We start from the raw sequence: 20,434 nt of genomic DNA, 5'->3' as shown, positions 1-20,434 counted from the left end.
GGGAAAGGAATGAGTCATGTTCACCCCAACATTATCTTTTCCTCAGCTTATGTTCTTCTCCAACAGCATCCTCCCAGGAGGACGAGGAAGTCAGGAGACGTGAGCTGCAGGCATCTAGAAACCTTGCGCTTTACCATCATCAATCTGATGCAGACTGACTTGAAGAGCCAAGGACCTTTGCCCACACCTGCAGCTCATCATTGTGGGGGCACTTCTTTAGCCTGTGTTGTTTCTTACTGGGATTTTCTAGAGCGGAGGGTGCAGGATGCACGAGGCCAGTTAAAAGGGGCTGGTGAGATGGCAGGCCTCTGCCAGCACACTCATGCAGACAGACAAAACATTCATACACAGAGAATAAAGATATACTCATCTTTTTTGAAAAGTAAAAAAAAAAAAAAGCTTCCTTAGTTCTAAGTTTGTTTTTGTTTTTGTTTGTTTGTTTGTTTTAATAGTATCTGCAAACAAAACTGCTGTGGTGGCTGTCTGCACATCCTTCTTGAGGATGTCAGACATGCTGAGAACAGCACTCTGCTTCCATTCATAACAGCTTTCACTGGGGGATCTAAGTTAGAAAGTCTTTTGTCCATCATTTTATGTAATTTGGATCTCAATTTCTTCAAGCTATCAGGACCATAACATGAAAAAGTGAATTAAAACCTCCAGATTTTTAAGGTATACTAAAGACTGAGAAGAGGTAGCTCAAGATCTTACAATGGAAAGAGGAGGGACAGGGCTTCATGGCCCTTTCACTGCCTCTAGGTTCAAATGTCACCCGTCTGGGAAGCCTTGTTTATATGCATCATTTATGATGAAATTGAACAGAGAAAGTTAACTGGTCAGGAAACACATTTATAATCTTGTCCCCTAGAACATACATGTTTTCTCTTTCCACATACATGCACATATGTGTCTGTGTATATGTACACATGTGTGTATCAACTATGTGTATGTATGTATGTGATCTCCAAAGAAAAGCACTTTTTTAGATTAAAAAAATTATGTATATATGTGTTTGCATGTGTGACTCTGTACCACATGTGTGTAGCTGCCCATGGAGATCAGAAGAAGTCATCAGATCCCCTGAAGCTGGAGCTACAGCTTGTCATGAGCCACGATGCAGGCCTCGGAACTGAACCCAGGTCCTCTGCAAGGCAGCCAGTGCTCTTACCTGCCGAGCCATCTCTCCAGCCCTCAGAAATCCTTACACTTATAAATCTTCTCAGAGACATTCTACACATATTATAGCAATAATGTATTCTTTAAAAACTATATAGTGTCTGCACCTTAACAGCCTTAGAGCTCTTTTCCTGGCCATACAGAGATGGCTTAATTTCTATAGTTCACTTGACAATTCATCCATTGATACATCTTCACAGCATTCTATCTACAGGATAAACAATCAGATGTGGAACTGCTGGATGAAACAGAAGTCATGGTTCTGACATTACCAAATGAGCTCAGTGTTGATACTCAGACATATTCTCATCAACATACTCTACTCAGTTCCTAACTTCTTGATATTTGCCAATCTGACAGATGAAAATGTATTTCACTGTAGTGCTGTTTTCATTTTCTTTTCAGTCACAATGAAACAGCTACACATTTAAAAGCGAGTTATTTTTTTTACTGTATTGATAAATGTCTCTATTTTTCTGTTTTATTTATAGGGGCATTATAAAACTAAGAAGGTAGCTCTTTGTGGTAAGATACAAATACTTCTCTTATCTTTCTGTATGCTACATTTGTATTTTCTTGTGATCCTGGGAAATTGGACCCATGGCCTTGAGCATGGCAGGCAAGTGCCCCCCTTGTGGTAAATCCTTAGCTTTCTGTCTTTTACCTCTCTTACAATGATATTTTCCTCCACACCCTAAAGTCACAGGATAAGATAAAGGAGGCCTGTATCTTCGTCTAAATGTAATCTTCCTTTCTTTTCTTTTTCCTATCCCCTAGATGTTAAATTAAGGCTTTCATGGTCTCAACTTCTTTCTTATCCTTTATTCTTTCTTGTGGAGCTCATTTGTATCTCGTGGCTTCAAATCACTCACTGACAAATTTGTATTTCTCTTCTGAGACCTTCTGAGCAAAGGTAGAAAAATCAAAAGATACTCTGAACTGAGTATGTTCCGAAATGAACTTTGTTATCTCACTTTGCTCTCTTACATTCCTCAACATAGAAATGAAAGGCAGTGCCATTTACCTGTCAAAGTAACTGCACAAGCTGTCAGCAACCCTAGCTTCATCCTGCCCCACACAGCCTTCAGTCCCACTCTTCTTACTACTGCTTTGTCTACTTCTCCACTTAAAATTCTTCAGTGATCACCCTCTTCCTTCAGGGTAACATCTGAAATATTAAGTATTTTTAACTCTTTTGTTTCCTGCAGTACTGAGGTAACGCCGGGCCATGTGCATGCTAGGCAAGTATTACACCAATAAGCTACGGGCCTAGCCTTGATGTTTAGTGGGGAACTGAACCCAGATTCTATCAGCCCTCTAACTGGCAAAGCCTTGAGGGGGGCATATGATGTGGCACATACGGGGAGGTCGAGAACAACCTTGAGGAGTTTGTTCTCTCTTCCACCTTTACATGGGGTCCAAGGACGGAGCAAGGTTTCCAAGCTTATGCAGCAAGTGCTCTTACTTGCTTGGCCATCTTGCTGGCCTGACAAAAATTTAAAATTTTCCACTGTGGGGAAAGAAAATGCCAAGTGCAGGACTCACCTAGTGAGTGTCCTTAGGAAGCACGCCATAGCCCCTGGCTTTGTTTGTAGGCTCCTGTCATGCATGCTAAATATGCACTCTACCACTGAGCTACCTGCCCCACTGCTCTAACTATGAAGAGTTTTGTATGACTGTAATGGCATTCGTAATATAAGCTGTACATAAATTGTAGTCTAGTTTTCAGCCATCATCCCTTGAACTTGGTTCTCATAATACCTTTCTTGCCTTCTCTCATCTGGGTATGTTCCACCTTTAGAAAGAATATGCTATTCCTTCTGCCTCAGAGATATTTATCTACTTTTAATCCCCTTGTGACTGCTAACACTTCTTTAAGCATCATCTTTTCCAAAAGCACTCAATTACTTCCCCATGCTCGTTTGAGCCTTCTGCATGTATTTGGGTATACCTAATTCCACAGCAGTGCTAGGCTCTGAAGCAGGGCCTAAGTCTCTCAAGAATGAGTTTTCTATCCTTCAGGACAGCAAAGAGACTTATGGCAAATTTTATATCCACAGAAAAGAATGCATATTTAGCAGAAATGTTTTATGTGTCCTGGCAAGTGCCTGATGATTGGAGACTGGATATAAAAGGTGAAGAATTGTAACAAACTGTGACTAAAGATGTTTAAGTACTAAAAACAGCTGACATTTCACTGGAACAACAAAGGGATTTTCTAAACATGTTGCAGGATATGACAGAATGAACCAGAAGGGAATGTCAAAACTTTTAAAGAATTTTATCTTTAAAAATAAAAAATAAAAACTGAGTGTGATTACAATTGAAGTTTCTAAAAGTCAATCAGCATCTTCAACTGTCATTGGAAGGTTGGGATGAGAGGATTCTGTGAATGCCTTGAGTCTAGCATAGAGTTACTCTTCTAGGAGCCATAGAGAACACATTACACTCTTATCTATACCATCATAACTGGATTATTTTTAGGGCACTAGTGGCTGAATGACATTTATGTTGTCTTAACTCTATAGTCATGGGGCACAAATCATATTTCTCTAGACACAGGTATAGGCTTGAGATGAAAGCACACATATTGTTTCTGACATGGTTAAAGAGAAATGAAAATATTTAATATGAATCCTAAACTGGATTCATATTCATATCATGAGGTGACTCATGCCTATAATACCAGCATTGAGAGACAGAGGCAAGAGGATTGATGTGAATTTAGGGCCAATCTGGGTTACCTAGTGAGTCCTGGACCAGACTGCGCTACAGAATGAGGCCCTGACTCAAAGCACACAGATTTCAAAAGGATGAATCCTAAGTCAGCTGTGGAGAGATTTTTTTTTTTCTATCTTCATGCATGTAGGAAGTTCAAAAAACAAACAACAAAAACACAACATCCCATCAAGTGTTGCTGTACAAAGAAAGAAATCAAGAGTGATCATTTCTGTTTCCTGAAACAGTCTCTTTAAGTGATACAGGGGATAAGATTCAGATTATAAAAAACTCAGGGTCATTCTAGGGGCTTTGGTGATGGCTCAGAGGATGCTTGCTGAGGCCTTGGGTTCAGAGTCCAGCACTCATGTAAAAAAAAAATGATTATATATATATATATATATATATATATATATATATATATATATATATATATATCTCCAGTGCTGCAAGGTAGACACAGGAGGATCCCTAGAGCTTATGAGCCAGCCAACATAGCCCAATCAGTGAGTTCTAGGTTCCATGAAATAGACTGTCTCACAAAGTAGGTGCAGAGCAGCTAAGGAAAATACCAGTGTAGACCTCTGGCCTCCACACCAGCAAGCACATAATTCATGACAGTTCTCTTCTACTTCTACATGGATATTCTCTACACAACCTAGTCTTAACCCAGTGTCTTAGTTAGGGTTACTATTGCTGTGATGAAACACTGTGACCAAAAGCTACTTGGAGAGGAAAGGATTTTTTTGACTTACACTTCCAGAAAAGGAAGTCTGGACAGGAACTCAAACAGGGCAGGAACCTGAAGGCAGGAGCTGATGCAGAGGCCATGGAGGGGTGCTGTTTACTGGCTTGTTCCCCATGGCTTGCTCAGCCTGCTTTCTTATAGAACCTAGGACCAGCAGCCCAGGGATGGCACCACCCACAGTGGACTGGGCCCTCCCCCATTTTCTAAGAAAATGACTTATAGGCTTGGGTACAGCCTGATCTTTTGGAGGCATTTTCTCAAATGAGGTTCTCTCTTCTCAAATGACTTTAGCTTGTATCAAGTTGACACAAAACTATCCAGTACACCCAGATACGTTTTTGTGAACAAACAGAAAGATTTATCTTTCTTCTTGAATGCCAAGTAGTACCTTCAAGAGTCAAAAAATTTGGTAGAAGTTACCATTATATGTAAACCTAAAGGAAATCTTTGTATTTATGATACAGTGTTTTTCTGAGCAGGAGATTCTCCTAATATGGCCAACTTTGGAAAGTGTGGTTTTTAGTTTTAGTAAAAAAGATGATCTCTCTAGATATTCTTTCATAAGGATAAAAACACAGAAAAAGCATAAAATAAGTTTATAACAAATATTATTCCCTTAGCATTCCTTCAAAGAATGGCCTGAATAAGTAGAGAAAATCCAATGATGATGATGATGATGATGATGATGATGATGATGATGATTTTTTAAAATTCTCCTTTTATCAATACAGCCAGGTTCACCCTCAAACTTTTCCAGGTTGAGAAAAATCCTTAATAACTAAAGTTTGTGGCTTTAGGGTTCCTATCTGCCTTTCTCATTGCCAGAATTATTTAAGCTGGTTCTATAAAATATAAAATTGACACTTTTCTTTCCCACTTTGACTTACAGAAAATAAACAGACTACTGTCACGAACTTATAAACTTGCTGCTATGTTTCTCTTTTTCTTCCTTTTTTCTTTAGATGCACTAGTCATTAGTTTTCTCTGCACTCAAAATACCATATGGTCAACCATTTTTCTGAGTAAGTATAGAGTCTTAATTTGAAAGGAAAAAAGTTTAAACACTTGAACAGTCTATTTAAACAGTTACATTAAATAGCTTGTGATTTATATAATCAAATTTGCCAAAATTATCAAACTATGTAGAAAATAAGAAAACCTGCAAAATTAGAAGCAAAGATGCCCCAATTATTTTCTGTGCATCTATGTTCATCAAAAGCAATGTTTTCTCAGAGCTCATAAAGAGTTAATTCTGCTTATAACCTTAATAATTTATAATCATTCTAACCTCAATTAAACCAAGACTCCAACAAAAGTCTGTAACCTTCTATTTTTTAGATGGAAAGGGTAGAGGACAGGACTTGGGCTGTGATTTTCCTCTAGGAAGTACATCATGTCCTAGAGTCCCTGGTCTGCTTGAGATGCTCCTGGTATAGCATGCACAGCTCCCTTCCTGCTTTCTCAACCACAGCACTATTTTGCTGTAGGATGGTCTGTATGTCAAATGTGTTGCTCTGATTGGTCAATAAACAAAACACTGATTGGCCAGTAGCCAGGCATGAAGTATCGGCAGGACTAACAGAGAGGAGAATTGAGAGAACAGGAAGGCAGAGGGAGACACTGCCAGCCTCCGCCATGACAAGCAACATGTGAAGATGCCAGTAAGCCACGAGCCACATGGCAAGGTATAGATTTATAGAAATGGATTAATTTAAGATGTAAGAACTAGATAGCTAGAAGCCTGAGCCATTAGGCCAAACAATTTAAATAATATAAGCATCTGTGTGTTTATTTTATAAGTGGGCTGTCGGACTGTTGGGGTTTGGCGGGACCAGGAGAGAAAACTCTCCAGCTACACTATTTCATGTAATTCCTTAATTTTCTTTTTATTAGAAGATCATAAACACCATGTGGGCATGGAGATGAATTCTATGCTGGTGTTCACCAGAGTTTTAGAAAGTGACTACACATACTTAGTAATAAGTTATTTAAATTAAATAGATTTTTAAAAAGGCACCTCTAGGTCATATTTCTAGACTTACTAATTTATTCAATTCAGTCTTTCATGTAACCTACAACAACAATACAATGCAATCAGTACTTATGGCCCTTGGAAGACTAAATTATTTAGAGTATGTTCTCTTTACCATGGCAGAACTTAAAGGTTATTTTCTAAATGTTTTCAGTTGGAAAAGAAGGCTTTATGGCTGGCAGTTAAAGAGAAAGGTGTTTTATAAGTATACCCCATCACAGACTGTACAAATGGAGGAGGAGAGCCGAGCACCCATGTGGATAAGGTGCTCATTTCTCTGTTTCCTGACTGTGGACACGGTCAAACTCCACTGCTTGGCTTCCCTGGATGCTGGACTAAAATAAACTCTGCTTCAAGTTGCTGTTGTCAGAGCATTTTATCACAACAGGGAAAGAAACTTAGACCAGTCTCTACTCACAGTTCAGCAACAGTTGACTTGAATGATATGTTTTCTATTGAAATATTTCTTAAAAATCATTCAAGACTGTATTTAGTTTCAAAACTAAAGTATCCTCATCTTTCTGAACAGCTGAAACCAACTGCTGTGAATTAAAACCTCTAGTCACTGATTCCGCACTGAACCCCAACATGACTTGGTTATGTTAACTACAGCCAATGAAAGAGGATGAGGATCTTACATGTCTTCCTCTTCTCTTGTCCTTTTCCATTCTGTGTGGGATGTGGACAAGGTAGTATGCTGTCTTGGATCATGCAGACTAGGGCAATCTTCTAAGGTGGCAGTGTAACCGAGGTCACCTTAATGGCCCAGAGCAGAAAGACTCTGAGCACTGCCTATCTCTGGGCCAATCTTTGTGAGAGAGAAAAAAAAGTCCATACTATTTGTCTTGGTTTTCTATTGTTATGTCACAATGACCACGAACAGTTTTTTTTTTTTTAAAGACATTAATTAGCTCACAGTTGTGAAATTCAGAATCCGACCTAGTATGACTGGTTTCTCTGGCCAAGGCCCCCACAAGGTGAAAACAAAGGTGTTAGATAGGTTGTATTCTCATCTGGAAATCGATGGACTCTTTCAAACTCACAGGGAATGGAGACACCCAGTTTTATAATTGTACACACAAGGGAGCCACTTCCTTCTGGTTATCATCTGAGGGCCACAGTAAGCTCCTCAAACTCACTCCAAGTCCTTTTCTGGTCCACAATTCCATCTTCAAGGCCAGCAGATAAACTCTTGGTCTGGTTGCAAGCCCTGTTGGGCTTCTGATGTCCTTCTCTAAGAAGAGGTTTGTTCTCTTAAAAAGCTCAAATGATTAGGTAAGAGTCATCCTAATCTCTTAAAAGTCAACTGTACACAGAGCATAACCCAATCAGAGAAGTGAAATTCATCAAGTTCAGTTTTGAAGATTATAGGGTTTATATAAAAGGGAACAATGACTTTGGGCCATCTTTGAATTCTATAACATTACTTCAGCTCTCTGCTACTTTAAAAGTTTTTTTAAAGAAATTAAATTAACTTTATAATTGTTGCACATATACATATATAAAATTTGTATTTTAACATCTGCAGTTGTTTAGTATTAAATGCATTTACACTGGTATGTAGCTACCGTCTCTACCCATCTTTAGAACTAAAACTATGTGCTCACTAAATAACAACACATTATTCTCGCTTCTCTAGGCCCTGGCAACCAGCATTGCACATGATGTCTCTATGAATATGACTACTCTTAATAACTCAAATAAGTTGAATCATTTGGTATCTGTCCTTTTGTGTCTGACTTATTTAACTTAACTGCTATATTCCTTTGAACCTGAATGTTAATATATATCAAAATAACTGAGGTTTGCCAGTGTGGTAGGAGAAAATAGAGAAAAATATATAAGCTATTTAACATTACTCATTAAGAATAACTGATGAATATAGCCAATTCAGCTTGCCTATATTTTGCTTTTAAATATAAATGTTGCAATGTTACCTTAACTCAGTCGTATACAAAATAGTTTCTTTTGAAATGTAACATTCAAATAGCTTTTCGGGAGAATGAAGACTATTTCAGAATGTACTCCAAGTGAGTTACAGTCATTCAGTAGAAAAACGTGGGGCTACATTTATGAGTGGATAATCTGCTTAATTCATTTCACATACAAGACTATGTTTTAAAACTAGTATCCTGAGCCACTCTAATAGTACTGATGTTTTCCTCAATAAGAGAAATATAACAGGTAAATGTTTTAATATAATTAGGTGACCTCCAATGGCTATATTTTAAGGCATTTCCCAGGATAGTTAAGATTTTCTAAGCAATGCATAAAGAATGAAACTCCAGGGTTTACTTTGGCTAATAAAGTTATTAATGCCTATCCATGTAGGAATGAAAATCTACTACATATTGCTTTAACCCACGTTACTTATTTGTGTAGAACTTAAAACCTTTTAGTAAGGGTCAGATTTGTAGTAATGAAGTCACTGGACCAGTTGGTGGTCTTATAAAAAATTTAAAGCTGGCCGGGCGGTGGTGGCGCATGCCTTTAATCCCAGCACTCGGGAGGCAGAGCCAGGCGGATCTCTGTGAGTTCGAGGCCAGCCTGGACTACCAAGTGAGTTCCAGGAAAGGCGCAAAGCTACACAGAGAAACCCTGTCTCGAAAAACCAAAAAAAAAAAAAATTTAAAGCTGGAGGTAGTGACTAACATCCAATCCCAGCACTTTGGAGCCTGAAGCAGAAGGACTGTTAAAAATTCTAGGCCAGCTTGGGTTACACTGTAAGATCCCATCAGAGAGAGAGAGAAAGAGATTCAGACAGGCAGGCAGGCAAGGCAGGCAGGCAAGGCAGGCAGGCAGGCAAGCAGACAGGTGAGCAGGAAGACAATAAAACCTCCACAAAGCTGGGTATATTGAACATGCCTGTAATTCTAGCATTTGGATGTGGAGGCAGAAGGATAAGGAGTTTAAGGTCATCCCTGGCTATATATCAAATTCAACTTGGGCTACAGGCAATCCTGGGCCTACCCCTAATTTAGAATATTGATACCTATGTTATTAAAATAAATTTAAGATATGGCCGGGCGGTGGTGGCGCACGCCTTTGATCCCAGCACTTGGGAGGCAGAGCCAGGCGGATCTCTGTGAGTTCAAGGCCAGCCTGGGCTACCAAGTGAGTTCCAGGAAAGGCGCAAAGCTACACAGAGAAACCCTGTCTCGAAAAACCAAAAAAAAAAATTTAAGATATGATCAATTAGCACAATTATGAATATATAAAGTGTTAAGACTTGGTAGGAACTATTCAATCTAATCAACTGGCTCATCATTTTACATAAAGTAAAATTATGGTCAGAATTGATTAATTTTCCAAGCCAATAGAATTCCAACATTTTAAACTTGTGAAAAGCTTTAAGGCATCAACTCCAAACACTTACTCAAAAGAAACTGAACATAAGCATGGTGGCTCTTGGATGTAATCCTGGCACCTGGGAGGCAGAAGCAGGAAAACTGCTGGGAGTATTGAGGCTAACCTGTGCTATACAGTGAGGTCTAGGCCAGCCTGTGCTATACAGTGAGGTCTAGGCCAGCCTGGGGTACAGAGTATGATCTTGCCTCAAAACAAAACAAGCAAAAAACCCCACAGGAGACCCAAAATGTTCAGGTAGATGCGAAGCTCCCAGGTGACCAGCCCCTTTGTACAAACAGTGCTACAGAGACAGACGGACACAGAACTGACTACTCCTTCTGAAAGCTTCAACTACAGTTCTTTATTTGGGGATCAAATCTGTTTTCTTTCTTAGGCTTCTCACTTGCTTGTTTTCAAGCACAGGCCAACTTGCTCTCAGACCTGTGCCTTTAACACACCGTGAAATCTTTCACAAAATCTGTTGTTGGAGTTTTACTGTTGTGAATTTAGGAAAGTTATAGTTTATGCTTCTAGCTATAGTAACTGCACAAAAAGTTGTGACTACAATATACAATGGACAGTTGACTGATGATAAATGTCAGGGGTATTTTAAATAGCAAAGCCATAATATCCCTAACCATGAGATGATACAGGGATCCAAGAAAATCAGAGTAACCCACCATAAGTCCTACCTGCACAACAGCTCTCCAGTCCTTTCCCCTCCCTCACTAAGCTATGCTGGGAGGAGAAAGCTTTAAGCAGGTCTTAAAGAGATAAGTATGAGGATTCAGTCTAGAACATGAGTAGGAGCCCCAAGATCTGCAGATGAAAGGACTCACTCTGAGGAACAGATTAAAGGAATAGAGCCCTTCCAAGCACATAACCCAACACTGAATTTCAGATCTCAGAGGTCAGTTTGCTCAGTCTGGGAGATTTGTAAATATGTTCTGCAAAGGAGATGGCCAAATATAAAAGAGTCAGCTAACTGAGAGAAAAAATGGCTATGTGCTTATTACCTGGAACATACAGCAGGGGGAAAAATAGCACTTGGTTCAGACAAATCTCTTCTCTTCAAAACCCACTGTCATGGAAGAAGACTCAGGATCTGCTACTGGAATAAGGAGGGCATGAACAGAAAAGTACTGATAACAAAAACAGCAAAGAAAAGAAGAAAAATAGGCACAGAAATATTGCCAACAATGGCCATATGGGAACAACAGCTATGTTAATTTCTTGAGGTGACCAAGTAACCCCCCCACTGGAGAACAGGAAGGCACACCACAGTGCTGTTCAGTAATTGCTGGTCAAGTCATTGGGAATGGTTTAATGCCACTGAACTGCTGGGTAAGACTCAGGACCCTGGTCAGGAAGCCAAGGTAGAGGATGGTGGGAAAGCCAGTCTGGGTTACACAGCAAGACATGGTTGCAAAAGTAAAGCACCATGGTCTGGGTGATCACGGCTCTCGGCTTCCCTGAATAAGGAGAGCTGGAGGACTCAAAGGTGATACCGCTCAACAAACCTGCGCTGACCTCAACAGTTTTCTATACATGGAAGATGATCTGTAAGAAAATAGCAATTTTAAATGCTCTATATCCAGGTAATATCTACAGCCCACCATTTACATACTTAAATGAACATGTTCACACACAATCTGAACTGGTACTCCTACGAAGATACCAAGGTTCTAAAATACTCCCAAGTATAACAAGTACATTTTTGAGATGCAATGATTAGCAAAGCAAACAAGTACAGTAGTATACTTAAAGGTGGTTTAGCAAGGACTGCAGAGATGGCTCAGCCGTCAAGGGCACTTGCTGCTCCTCCAAAGGATCCAAGTTCAGTTCCCAGCACTGTATCTGCTGACTCACAACCACTGTTAGCTCCAGCTCCAGGGGATATTACACTCTTCTGGCCTCCACAGGCACCTGTACACATGTAGTACGTACACACACACACACACACACACACACACACACACACACACACACTAGATAGATAGATAGATAGATAGATAGATAGATAGATCTTAAGAAATGTTTTCAAAGTTAATTTAATCTATCAACAGAATACTATGGAAAAGGTTTTTTGTCTTTTTTTTTCTTAATCAGATAATCAGACAAAGGGATAATATCTTTTTTTTTTTTTTTTTCCAAGATAGAGTTTTTCTGTGTAACAGCCCTGGCTGTGCTGGAACTTGATTTGCAGACATGCTGGAACTCACTTGCCTGCCTCTACTGCCTCCTGAGTGCTAGGATTAAAGATGTGCACTACCATGCCCAGCTGATAATTTCTATTTTTAAGCAAAATGGAAGATAGCATTTCTTGGACTCCTGAGGTAAGCAAGATTTTACATGCCGATAAAGCCAGCATGGCTGTTTGTGTCCCTGTAAGATTCAGACATCTTAGTGGACGTTTCTCTCTTGCATGCTTATTAATGGATGGTCAGTGTTAGTAAGTTATTTAACTCACAGTCTGCTTATGGGTGTTCTATGAGCAATAACCATTTGCCAGCATAGTGCTGTGGGATGGTCAGTATGTCAAATGTGTTGCTGATTGGTCAATAAATAAGTCACTGATTGGCCAGTGGCCAGGCAGGAAGTATAGGCGGGACTAACAGAGGAGAACTGAGAGAACAGGAAGCTGGGTGAGAGAGACATTGCCAGCCGCCATGAGGACAAGCAGCATGTAAAGATGCCAGTAAGCCACGAGCCATGTGGCAAGGTATAGATTAATGGAAATGGATTAATTTAAGCTGTAAGAACAGTTAACAAGAAGCCTGCCACGGCCATACAGTTTGTAAGCAATGTAAGTCTCTGTGTTTACTTGGTCGGGTCTGAGTGGGTGTGAGACTGGCAGGTGACAAAGATTTGTCCTGACTGTGGGCAAGGCAGGAAAACTCAAGCTACAGCGTAGGGATTCTGAAAATATGGCTTCACACAGTATATTCTTGAATTTAAGGTTCTCATTCAGAGTATGCATTCCCGTAATTAAGTAAAGAGGTCTCAGTCTAATTAAAGAGTTTATTCTGGAATCAAAGAATCTTTAGTTATGATAAACACAAGAATCCATCTAATCAAACTTGCTTTTCTTTCTTCCTTCCTTCCTTCCTTTCTTCTTTTTTTTTTTTTTTTTTTGGTTTTTTGATACAAGGTTTCTCTGTGTAGTTTTGGGCCTGTCCTGGATCTCTCTCTGTAGACCAGGCTGGCCTCGAACTCAGAGCAATCCACATGCCTCTGCCTCCTGTGTGCTGGAATTAAAGGCATGTGCCACCACCGCCTGGCCAAACTTGCTTTTCTTGTAAGAACTGCTTTTATAGTATCATCCAAGCAGAACACAAACACAAAAAACAGGGAGGATCCGGTATAACTGTAATGAACGACTCCATATACATGCAGCCGGAATGGCTGGACAGTCTTCCCTGAGTCAAAAATCTACCTCCTTACACCAGCTCATCTCTCACAAGGTACAGAAAACAGTGAATTCAAAGTCGGTTCTCTTCTCTAGTTTTCATGAGTCTCTACAGTCTAATAAAAATTATTTCATGTTCGTATGTTCTCCTGGCTTAAGTTTCTGGGGAAAACCCTGATTTGTTAATACTTTTTTTCAAATATGTTAACATGACACTATTTAACCTGCATAGATCATCTGTCTTGAATTTACATTTCTATTTTTGTACTCTAAGACTTCATTCATTTTTCTTTTGAAAATGAGATGAATAAGATGATTCATTTCATTCTAGCCCTGCTAAAATAAGCAATTTCTATTTATAAAGTTAAGTCTTCCTCTCTCGCACTAGAGTAGACACTGTCAAGTGCTGTGCCACTGTCTCTCAAGCTCCTCTGTGTATGTGAGTCATCTCTGTGTGATGCAGAGCTTCCCTCCTACACATGTTGATAATCTAGTAGGCGCTGGTGAGCAGTAGACCGACTCTGGCTGCAGAAGTGGTGTCTGCACTAAAGCAAATATGTACTGGGTTTAGTAGAGAAGGGTCAAGAGTACAATTATGGCCTTAGGAAGAGGACTTCCTCCCTCACTGTGTGCCTTTGAAAGTCATCACACTAGGTTCTCATTATCGACCTCGGGACAGCTCTTGCACATGGACAGTCTAAGCCTGCTGGGCTGTCTTCAATCCATGTTAGGCTACTCATCTACATAAACAGTCTCCCCACTCTTGGAGCTCTGGTTTGTCACCCTCCATAGTGTTAATGGTGCTTTCATCATGCTCAGGGCTCCCCCCCACCCAAACACTGTTTAAGAATTTCACAAAAGAATACAAGAAATTGTAGTCAAATCTGGGCCCCACTCCCTTCCCCCCAAATCCTCCTAGTACCCCTCCCATCACTTCAACTTCATGTACTATTTCTCAAATACAGTGAGTTCACTGGGTGCTGCCAATACATATGTGGATGTAGGGCTGCCCATCAGAACATGAGCAGCCTGACATGGGTTGCCTGGTAGAGGAAAATGACTCCTAATCTCCCCGCAGCCTGAGCTCGAGGTGTGACTCCAGTAGCCCTTCCCCCACCCATGCTCGGATGCTGGCTGACTTGATCTTGTGCTAATCTTGTGCATACAGTCATAGCTGCTGCAAGTGCATGTGTGCGATGGCCCTGCCAGGTCCGGGAAACAGTTTCACAGCAGTATTCTACCCTCTCTAGCTCTTACTGTGTTTCTGCTCTCCCAGTGTTTCTTGAGAGCTGCACTAATACATGGGTACTGGTTAAGGATACGTATTTATGAAGCAATTTAATAATATGTCCACTTAGCAGAATAATAGTAGATTCTCCCATAGGGCCTATAAACTACCTAGCCATTGATTCTTGGCCCAGTTAACACTATTACGCATGCAGTCCATCTTGTCAAGTGGTTCTTCAGTCCAATCAGGAAGAAGCTGGTTACTCTGGTAACAGTCATGCTAGTATTGCATCAATAGTCCTATCTTGTTTACAGGGTTCACATCCGGGTAAGAGTATTGATTAACATCCTTCCCCTCCCCTCCCCCATGCATCACACTTTCTGGCACTATAAAAGTCAGCCAGTCGAATGAAGCTTCCAGGTAAGTATCAGCTTCATTTCTCCATGTCCTATGACTTAAGTATATGGTGTCTTCAGGGTCTTACCATCAATTTCTGGAAAGTAACCAAATTTCTCAGGTTCAAACACCACACACTATTCTACCTCTTTCCTAAGAGTACCCTCCTCACCTCTGTAGACTCTGACTGTAGGAGACAGCCTTCCTGTGTGAACTCCCTCCTCACTCCGCTGGGACTCTGACTTCCTGCATTTGGCTAATAGCCTGTGTGATGTGTTCCTTACTAAACCTATGTTCTGACCCTCACACTATAGCTACCACCACCCTATCCCTCCCAACAGTGCTGTCTGTTACTGTTTGGCCAGACAGCCTTGAACTGTTAGGAAGAACAGAAAATCTTAAATCCCTTTTTGATTAACAGACAGACAAGTTAGCTTCAAAAAGAGTCTTAAGTAACATATTCCTTTATAGTTCACTTAACTTAAAATATCAAATGGTAGAACTTAATCATTGGTTAAATTTTATCCTGTTATTTTTTAATTTCTCTCTTCAATATGATGATTTTTTAAAAACTTGACATTTATTTAATGCCATGAATTATCTTTTCAGATTTCTGATATTTAAAAATTTCAAAAATATGTCCTGTATTTTTGCTAAAGCTATTAATTTAAAATCAGAGAGAGGGCACCAAAATACTTTTGGGTAACACACATGACAAAAAATTGTGTAATGACAATAATATGGTAACTTTTATTTTACTTTCCCAGAAATATGCATAAAGATCCATTAAAAACACTTAAGGAACTAAAGAGCTCTTGCTTACTTATCTTTGTCTTTTACTAAATAGTGAAAGAAAGAATGAAAAAAATAAATTTTGAATGAAATGAAATTAGGGCACCCAAGTGTGTGTGTGTGTGTGTGTGTGTGTGTGTGTGTGTGTGTGTGTGTATGTATATTCTATGTATGCTTCTGTATATTTATATAATGATAGAATAATTAAATCTGGTTAATCTAGGATTAACATAACTAGGAATAATACCTGGTCTAGATCTTGACTTTAGTAGTTCCATAGCATACCCAAAGAGATATGGCCCACTGAGAAAGTCATGGAGGAAATTAAAAATTCCAAGAATCAAATAAAAATGATAGTGCAACTAACAGAAAGTTATATTAATATCACTGCTGATGAAGGAAAAGGTCTTTGACAACATCCTAAAAAAGCAAGCATGGGAAGGAATACAGCTCAACATAGTAAAGGCTAGCTACAATGAACCCTGTTCTAGTCTGCCTTCTGCTGTGATAAACACCATGACCAAAAGCAACCTGGAAAGGAAATGGTTTATTTTATTTCAGCTTACAGTCCATCATGAAGTCAGTGCAGAACTCGAGGCAGGAACTGAAGCAGAGACCATGGAAAAGTGATGCTTTCCGGCTTGCTCCCCTATGGCTTGCTCAGTCTGCTTTCTTATACCACCCAGGACCATCTACCAAGGACCATGGTTGACACTGGGCTAGGCCCTCTTTCCACATCAATCATTAAACAAGAAAATACCCTGCAGACTCACTTACATACAATCTGGTGGAACAGCAGTTTCCCAATGACGCTCCTAGATAACTCTAGCTTGTGTGAAGTTGACAAAAAAAAAAAAAAAAAAAAAAAAAAAAAAAAAAAAAAAAAAAAACCACTAAGTAGGGCAGTCAACATTACATCAAATGGGAGAAAGCTAAAAGAATGTCCTCTAAAGGAGAGAGGAGTACCCATCCCCTTATTATACTGTTCAACATCTTCACTAGGGTAAATAGAAGGTATACAAAGAGGAAAGGAAGTAACCAAAGTACCTCTATTTGCAAACATGATCCTCTACTCAAAAGACCCTAAAGATCTGATAAACACTTTCAGGAAAGTAGTGAGGTAACAATCAACATCCAAAACCCATCCAAAATCTAAGGTATATGCTAGCAATGACACAGCAGAAAATAAAGAGTATCTCATGATTATGCCAATTATGACACAGCAGAAAATAAGGAGAAAATAGATTCATCAAGGGGTGAATGTTATCTACAAGAATGAATTTTAAATACTGAAGACAGAAACAAAAGAAGACACTAAAAGAAAGATGCTCTGTTGTGGTCTGAATGAGGAATGTCCTCCACAGGCTCCTGTATTTACACATTTTATCACCAGCTGATTCAGCTGTCTTGAAAGGTTCTCTGCTTCCTGTGTACATGTGAAATGTGATCAGCTAGCTCCCTGTTCTGCCACCATGCTCTCCCTGACTGTTGTTAGGCCTTCTCCACCATGATGGGCTCACCCTCTGGAACTGGAAGCCAAATTAGCCTGTTGCTCTCTAACATACTTTTGTCAGGATGTTCTATCCCAGAGACAATAAAGTACCTACCGCAGAAACTGGTACCAAGAAGTGGGGTTTCTGTCTAATAAATCTGACAATGTGGCTTTTATGTCTTTGGGCTACTCCGGAGAAGTATTTGAAACTCTGGGATAGAAAAGCACTGAGAGCTATGGGCACAGCTTAAGGTCCAGCTCATGATGTTCCAGAGGGGATCAAGACCTGCACAAGAGGCTGTTTGTGAGATGCTTTAGCTAAAGCAAAAATCTAGCTGTACTCTATCCATGTCCTGAGAATTTGTATGAGGGTGAATTAAAAAACAATAGACTAAACTGACAGAAGAAGTTCCCAGACAGCATAACATCCAGCCTGTAGCATGGTTATTACTGGTTATTCTTGTGCAAAATAAAAACAAGCAAAAAAAAATGGGACAAAAATAAATTTAAAATGTGCAGTCTGGAGAGGAAAAGAGCACTAGGAAGTTTAAGATTACAGACAAATTATGAGCTAGAAGAAGTAGTAATCCTAAAGTGACTGGTGCCAGGACAGAGCAGCCTCTGGCTCTGGACTACAATAGGATGGCGCCCTTAGGGCAACACCCCACACAGCTGAACCACCACTGTGTGGAAGGAAAGAACCAAACAACTTTTCTGCTCTTAGAAAGCAAATGCCTAATGGAGATTTAAATCACTTTCAGCTTACAAAAGCTGCGGTAACTGAGCTCCAAAGGGGCTGAATTTTAAAGACAAAAAAGATGTAAGATTGGGGGGGATCATGGGTTCTTCCTCCAGAGAGTTGCAGAGGTGTGACAACATGTGACTGGGTCTGAGTCCAGGCAAGGAGTCCCTGAAAGGAGGCCTTCAGAGGCCACTGGTTTAAGTTACGTAAACAAAGTCTGGGTTGTGATGGATACTCTAGAATGTTAAAGGTAGCAGAGCCATGAGAAGTCTCCCAAGGAGAGCTGAACACAGGGAGTGGAAACAGCCCAAGAGAGCTGGAGGGGCAGAGCCACCTAAACTCTTTGAAACTGAAGCCCTAGATATTGGACATCAAACTACAGGATTTAGTGTCCCTAGTATGTATGTCCTCAGTATCTCCCTATTCCTCCCTTTGGGAACAGGAATGTTTATTTTGTGCCACTGTATGTCAGACGTATATAACTGACATTTTGATTGTTTGTTTGCTTGCTTGTTAGTTTGTTGGTTTTTTTTTTTTCAAATTTTATGGGAGGGGGCTGTGTCACAGTTAACAGATTACCTTGATTTTAGAGGAGATTCTACACTCTGTACTTTTGAACAGTGTCTGGACTGTCAAAAGAATATGACAGCTTTTGAAGTTGGACCCAATATATTTTGCATCATATGATGGCCATGAGCCTATGGGGGTTCAAGTGTAGTAAGAATTAACACTGTGAAAATGGCTACATGACCAAAGCAATGTACAGCCTCAGTGCATTCCCCATCAAAATTTCAATGACATTCTGGGCCAATGAGGTAGGTCAGTGGGCAAAGGTGTTGCTGTGCAAGCCTGGGCCCAGTGGTGACCTAAGTTAAACTCCTGTAATGCCCTAGAACTGACTCTACAAAATTGTCCTTTGATCCCCATACTATATACTGCGGAACATGTGCATACTGCACACATAATAAAATTTTTAAAAATTCCAACGACATTTTTCAGAGAACTAGGGAATTCACATGGAAACACAAAAGGAACCAAATATCCAAAACAATCCTTAGCAGAGAGAGAGCAATGTTAAAGATACAATAGCACCAAATCCTAAATCTTATCATAGAGCCATAAGAACAAGAATAGCATAAAACAGACATGTAGACCAAGAGACTAGAATAGAGGACCCAGATATAAACCCATTCAGTTACAGATACCTACTTCTGAACAAAAGTTTTCAAAAATGTAAATTGTAGAAAGACAGCTCCTTTAGTAAAAATTGAATTTCCTCATGTACAAGAATGAAATTAGACCCATCGTTCAACTTCTGTAAAAATTAGTTCATGATGGATCAAAGGGGTGTGTAGATAGAGTAGCAGTGAAGAGAACTTTTGCTCTTCCAGAGGATCCAGGTTCAGTTCCCAGCACTCACATGGAATGGCTCACAATAACCTGTACTTCCAGCTCCAGGGGATCCAATAGCATCTTTTGTTGTCCACAAGCACATGGCATACAGGCAAACAGACACATACACATAAAAAAATAAAAATTTTAATGAAACTGCTAGAAGAAAGCATGCAAAGCAGTTTAAAACATAGTCAGTTATAGATAAAGAAGTTCTAAAAAGGACTCTGGGCTGCCTAGTTTTATGTCAACTTGACACAAGCTAGAGTCACCTGAGAGACAGGAGCCTCAAATGAAAAAAGGAAAAAAAAAAAGCCTCCATAGGATCCTGCTGTAGGCATGCCTGTAGAGCATTTTCTTAAGTAGTGATTGATGTGAGAGGCTCCAGCCCATGGTGGAGGGTACCATCCCTGGGCTGGTGGTCCTGGGTTCTATAAGAAAGCAGGTTCAGCAAGCCATGGGGAGCAAGCCAGTAAGCAGCACCCCTCCATGGCCTCTGCATCAGCTCCTGCTCCAGGTTCCTGTCCTGATTTTTTTCAATGATGGATTATGACGTGAAATTGCAAGCCAAATAAATCCTTTCCTCCCCAAGTTGTTTTTGGTGATGGTGTTGCATCACAGCAATAGTGACCCTGACTATAAGACAGACTTCAATAGCAAATCACAGGAATTGACAACGGGACTGCATGAAGCTAAAAAGAATGGGAGAAAATTTTTTCCAAGTATGGTGAATAAAGATCTCTAAAAGGGAACAATACACACACACACACACACACACACACACACACAAACAACAACAACAACAAAAGAACAGAACAACATAAAATGCAATCAGTAAATTGGCTAATGAACTGAAGAGAGGGCTCTCAAAAGAAGAAATACAACTAGTCACTGAGTATTTTCATCAGGAGAATGCTAATCAAAACTTCTTTAAGACTCCATCTTACCACAGGTGAACAGT

The 20,434-nt window shown here is 39.9% G+C and overlaps 1 protein-coding gene across 3 annotated transcripts in view; it reads right to left on the bottom strand.

Annotated features, from left to right (window-relative positions):
• Window positions 1-20,434, bottom strand: part of Fndc3a (fibronectin type III domain containing 3A) — a 157,199-nt gene that overhangs the window by 73,695 nt on the left and 63,070 nt on the right. The window contains exon 1 of one of the 3 annotated variants that reach the window (XM_059273354.1): window positions 7,313-7,494. The exons of the other annotated variants lie outside the window; for them this stretch is intronic. Within the exon in view, the coding sequence (XP_059129337.1) occupies window positions 7,313-7,385 (73 nt within the window). The 5' untranslated portion in view covers window positions 7,386-7,494. Of the gene's footprint in view, window positions 1-7,312; window positions 7,495-20,434 lie in introns of those variants that run through there. 3 annotated transcript variants of the gene reach the window in all.

Source organism: Peromyscus eremicus, chromosome 9 (genome assembly GCF_949786415.1).
Source record: "Peromyscus eremicus chromosome 9, PerEre_H2_v1, whole genome shotgun sequence".
Lineage (NCBI taxonomy): Eukaryota > Metazoa > Chordata > Mammalia > Rodentia > Cricetidae > Peromyscus > Peromyscus eremicus.
The sequence above is the reverse complement of the archived record's forward strand: the minus strand, read 5'-3'. Positions and strand labels throughout refer to the sequence as shown.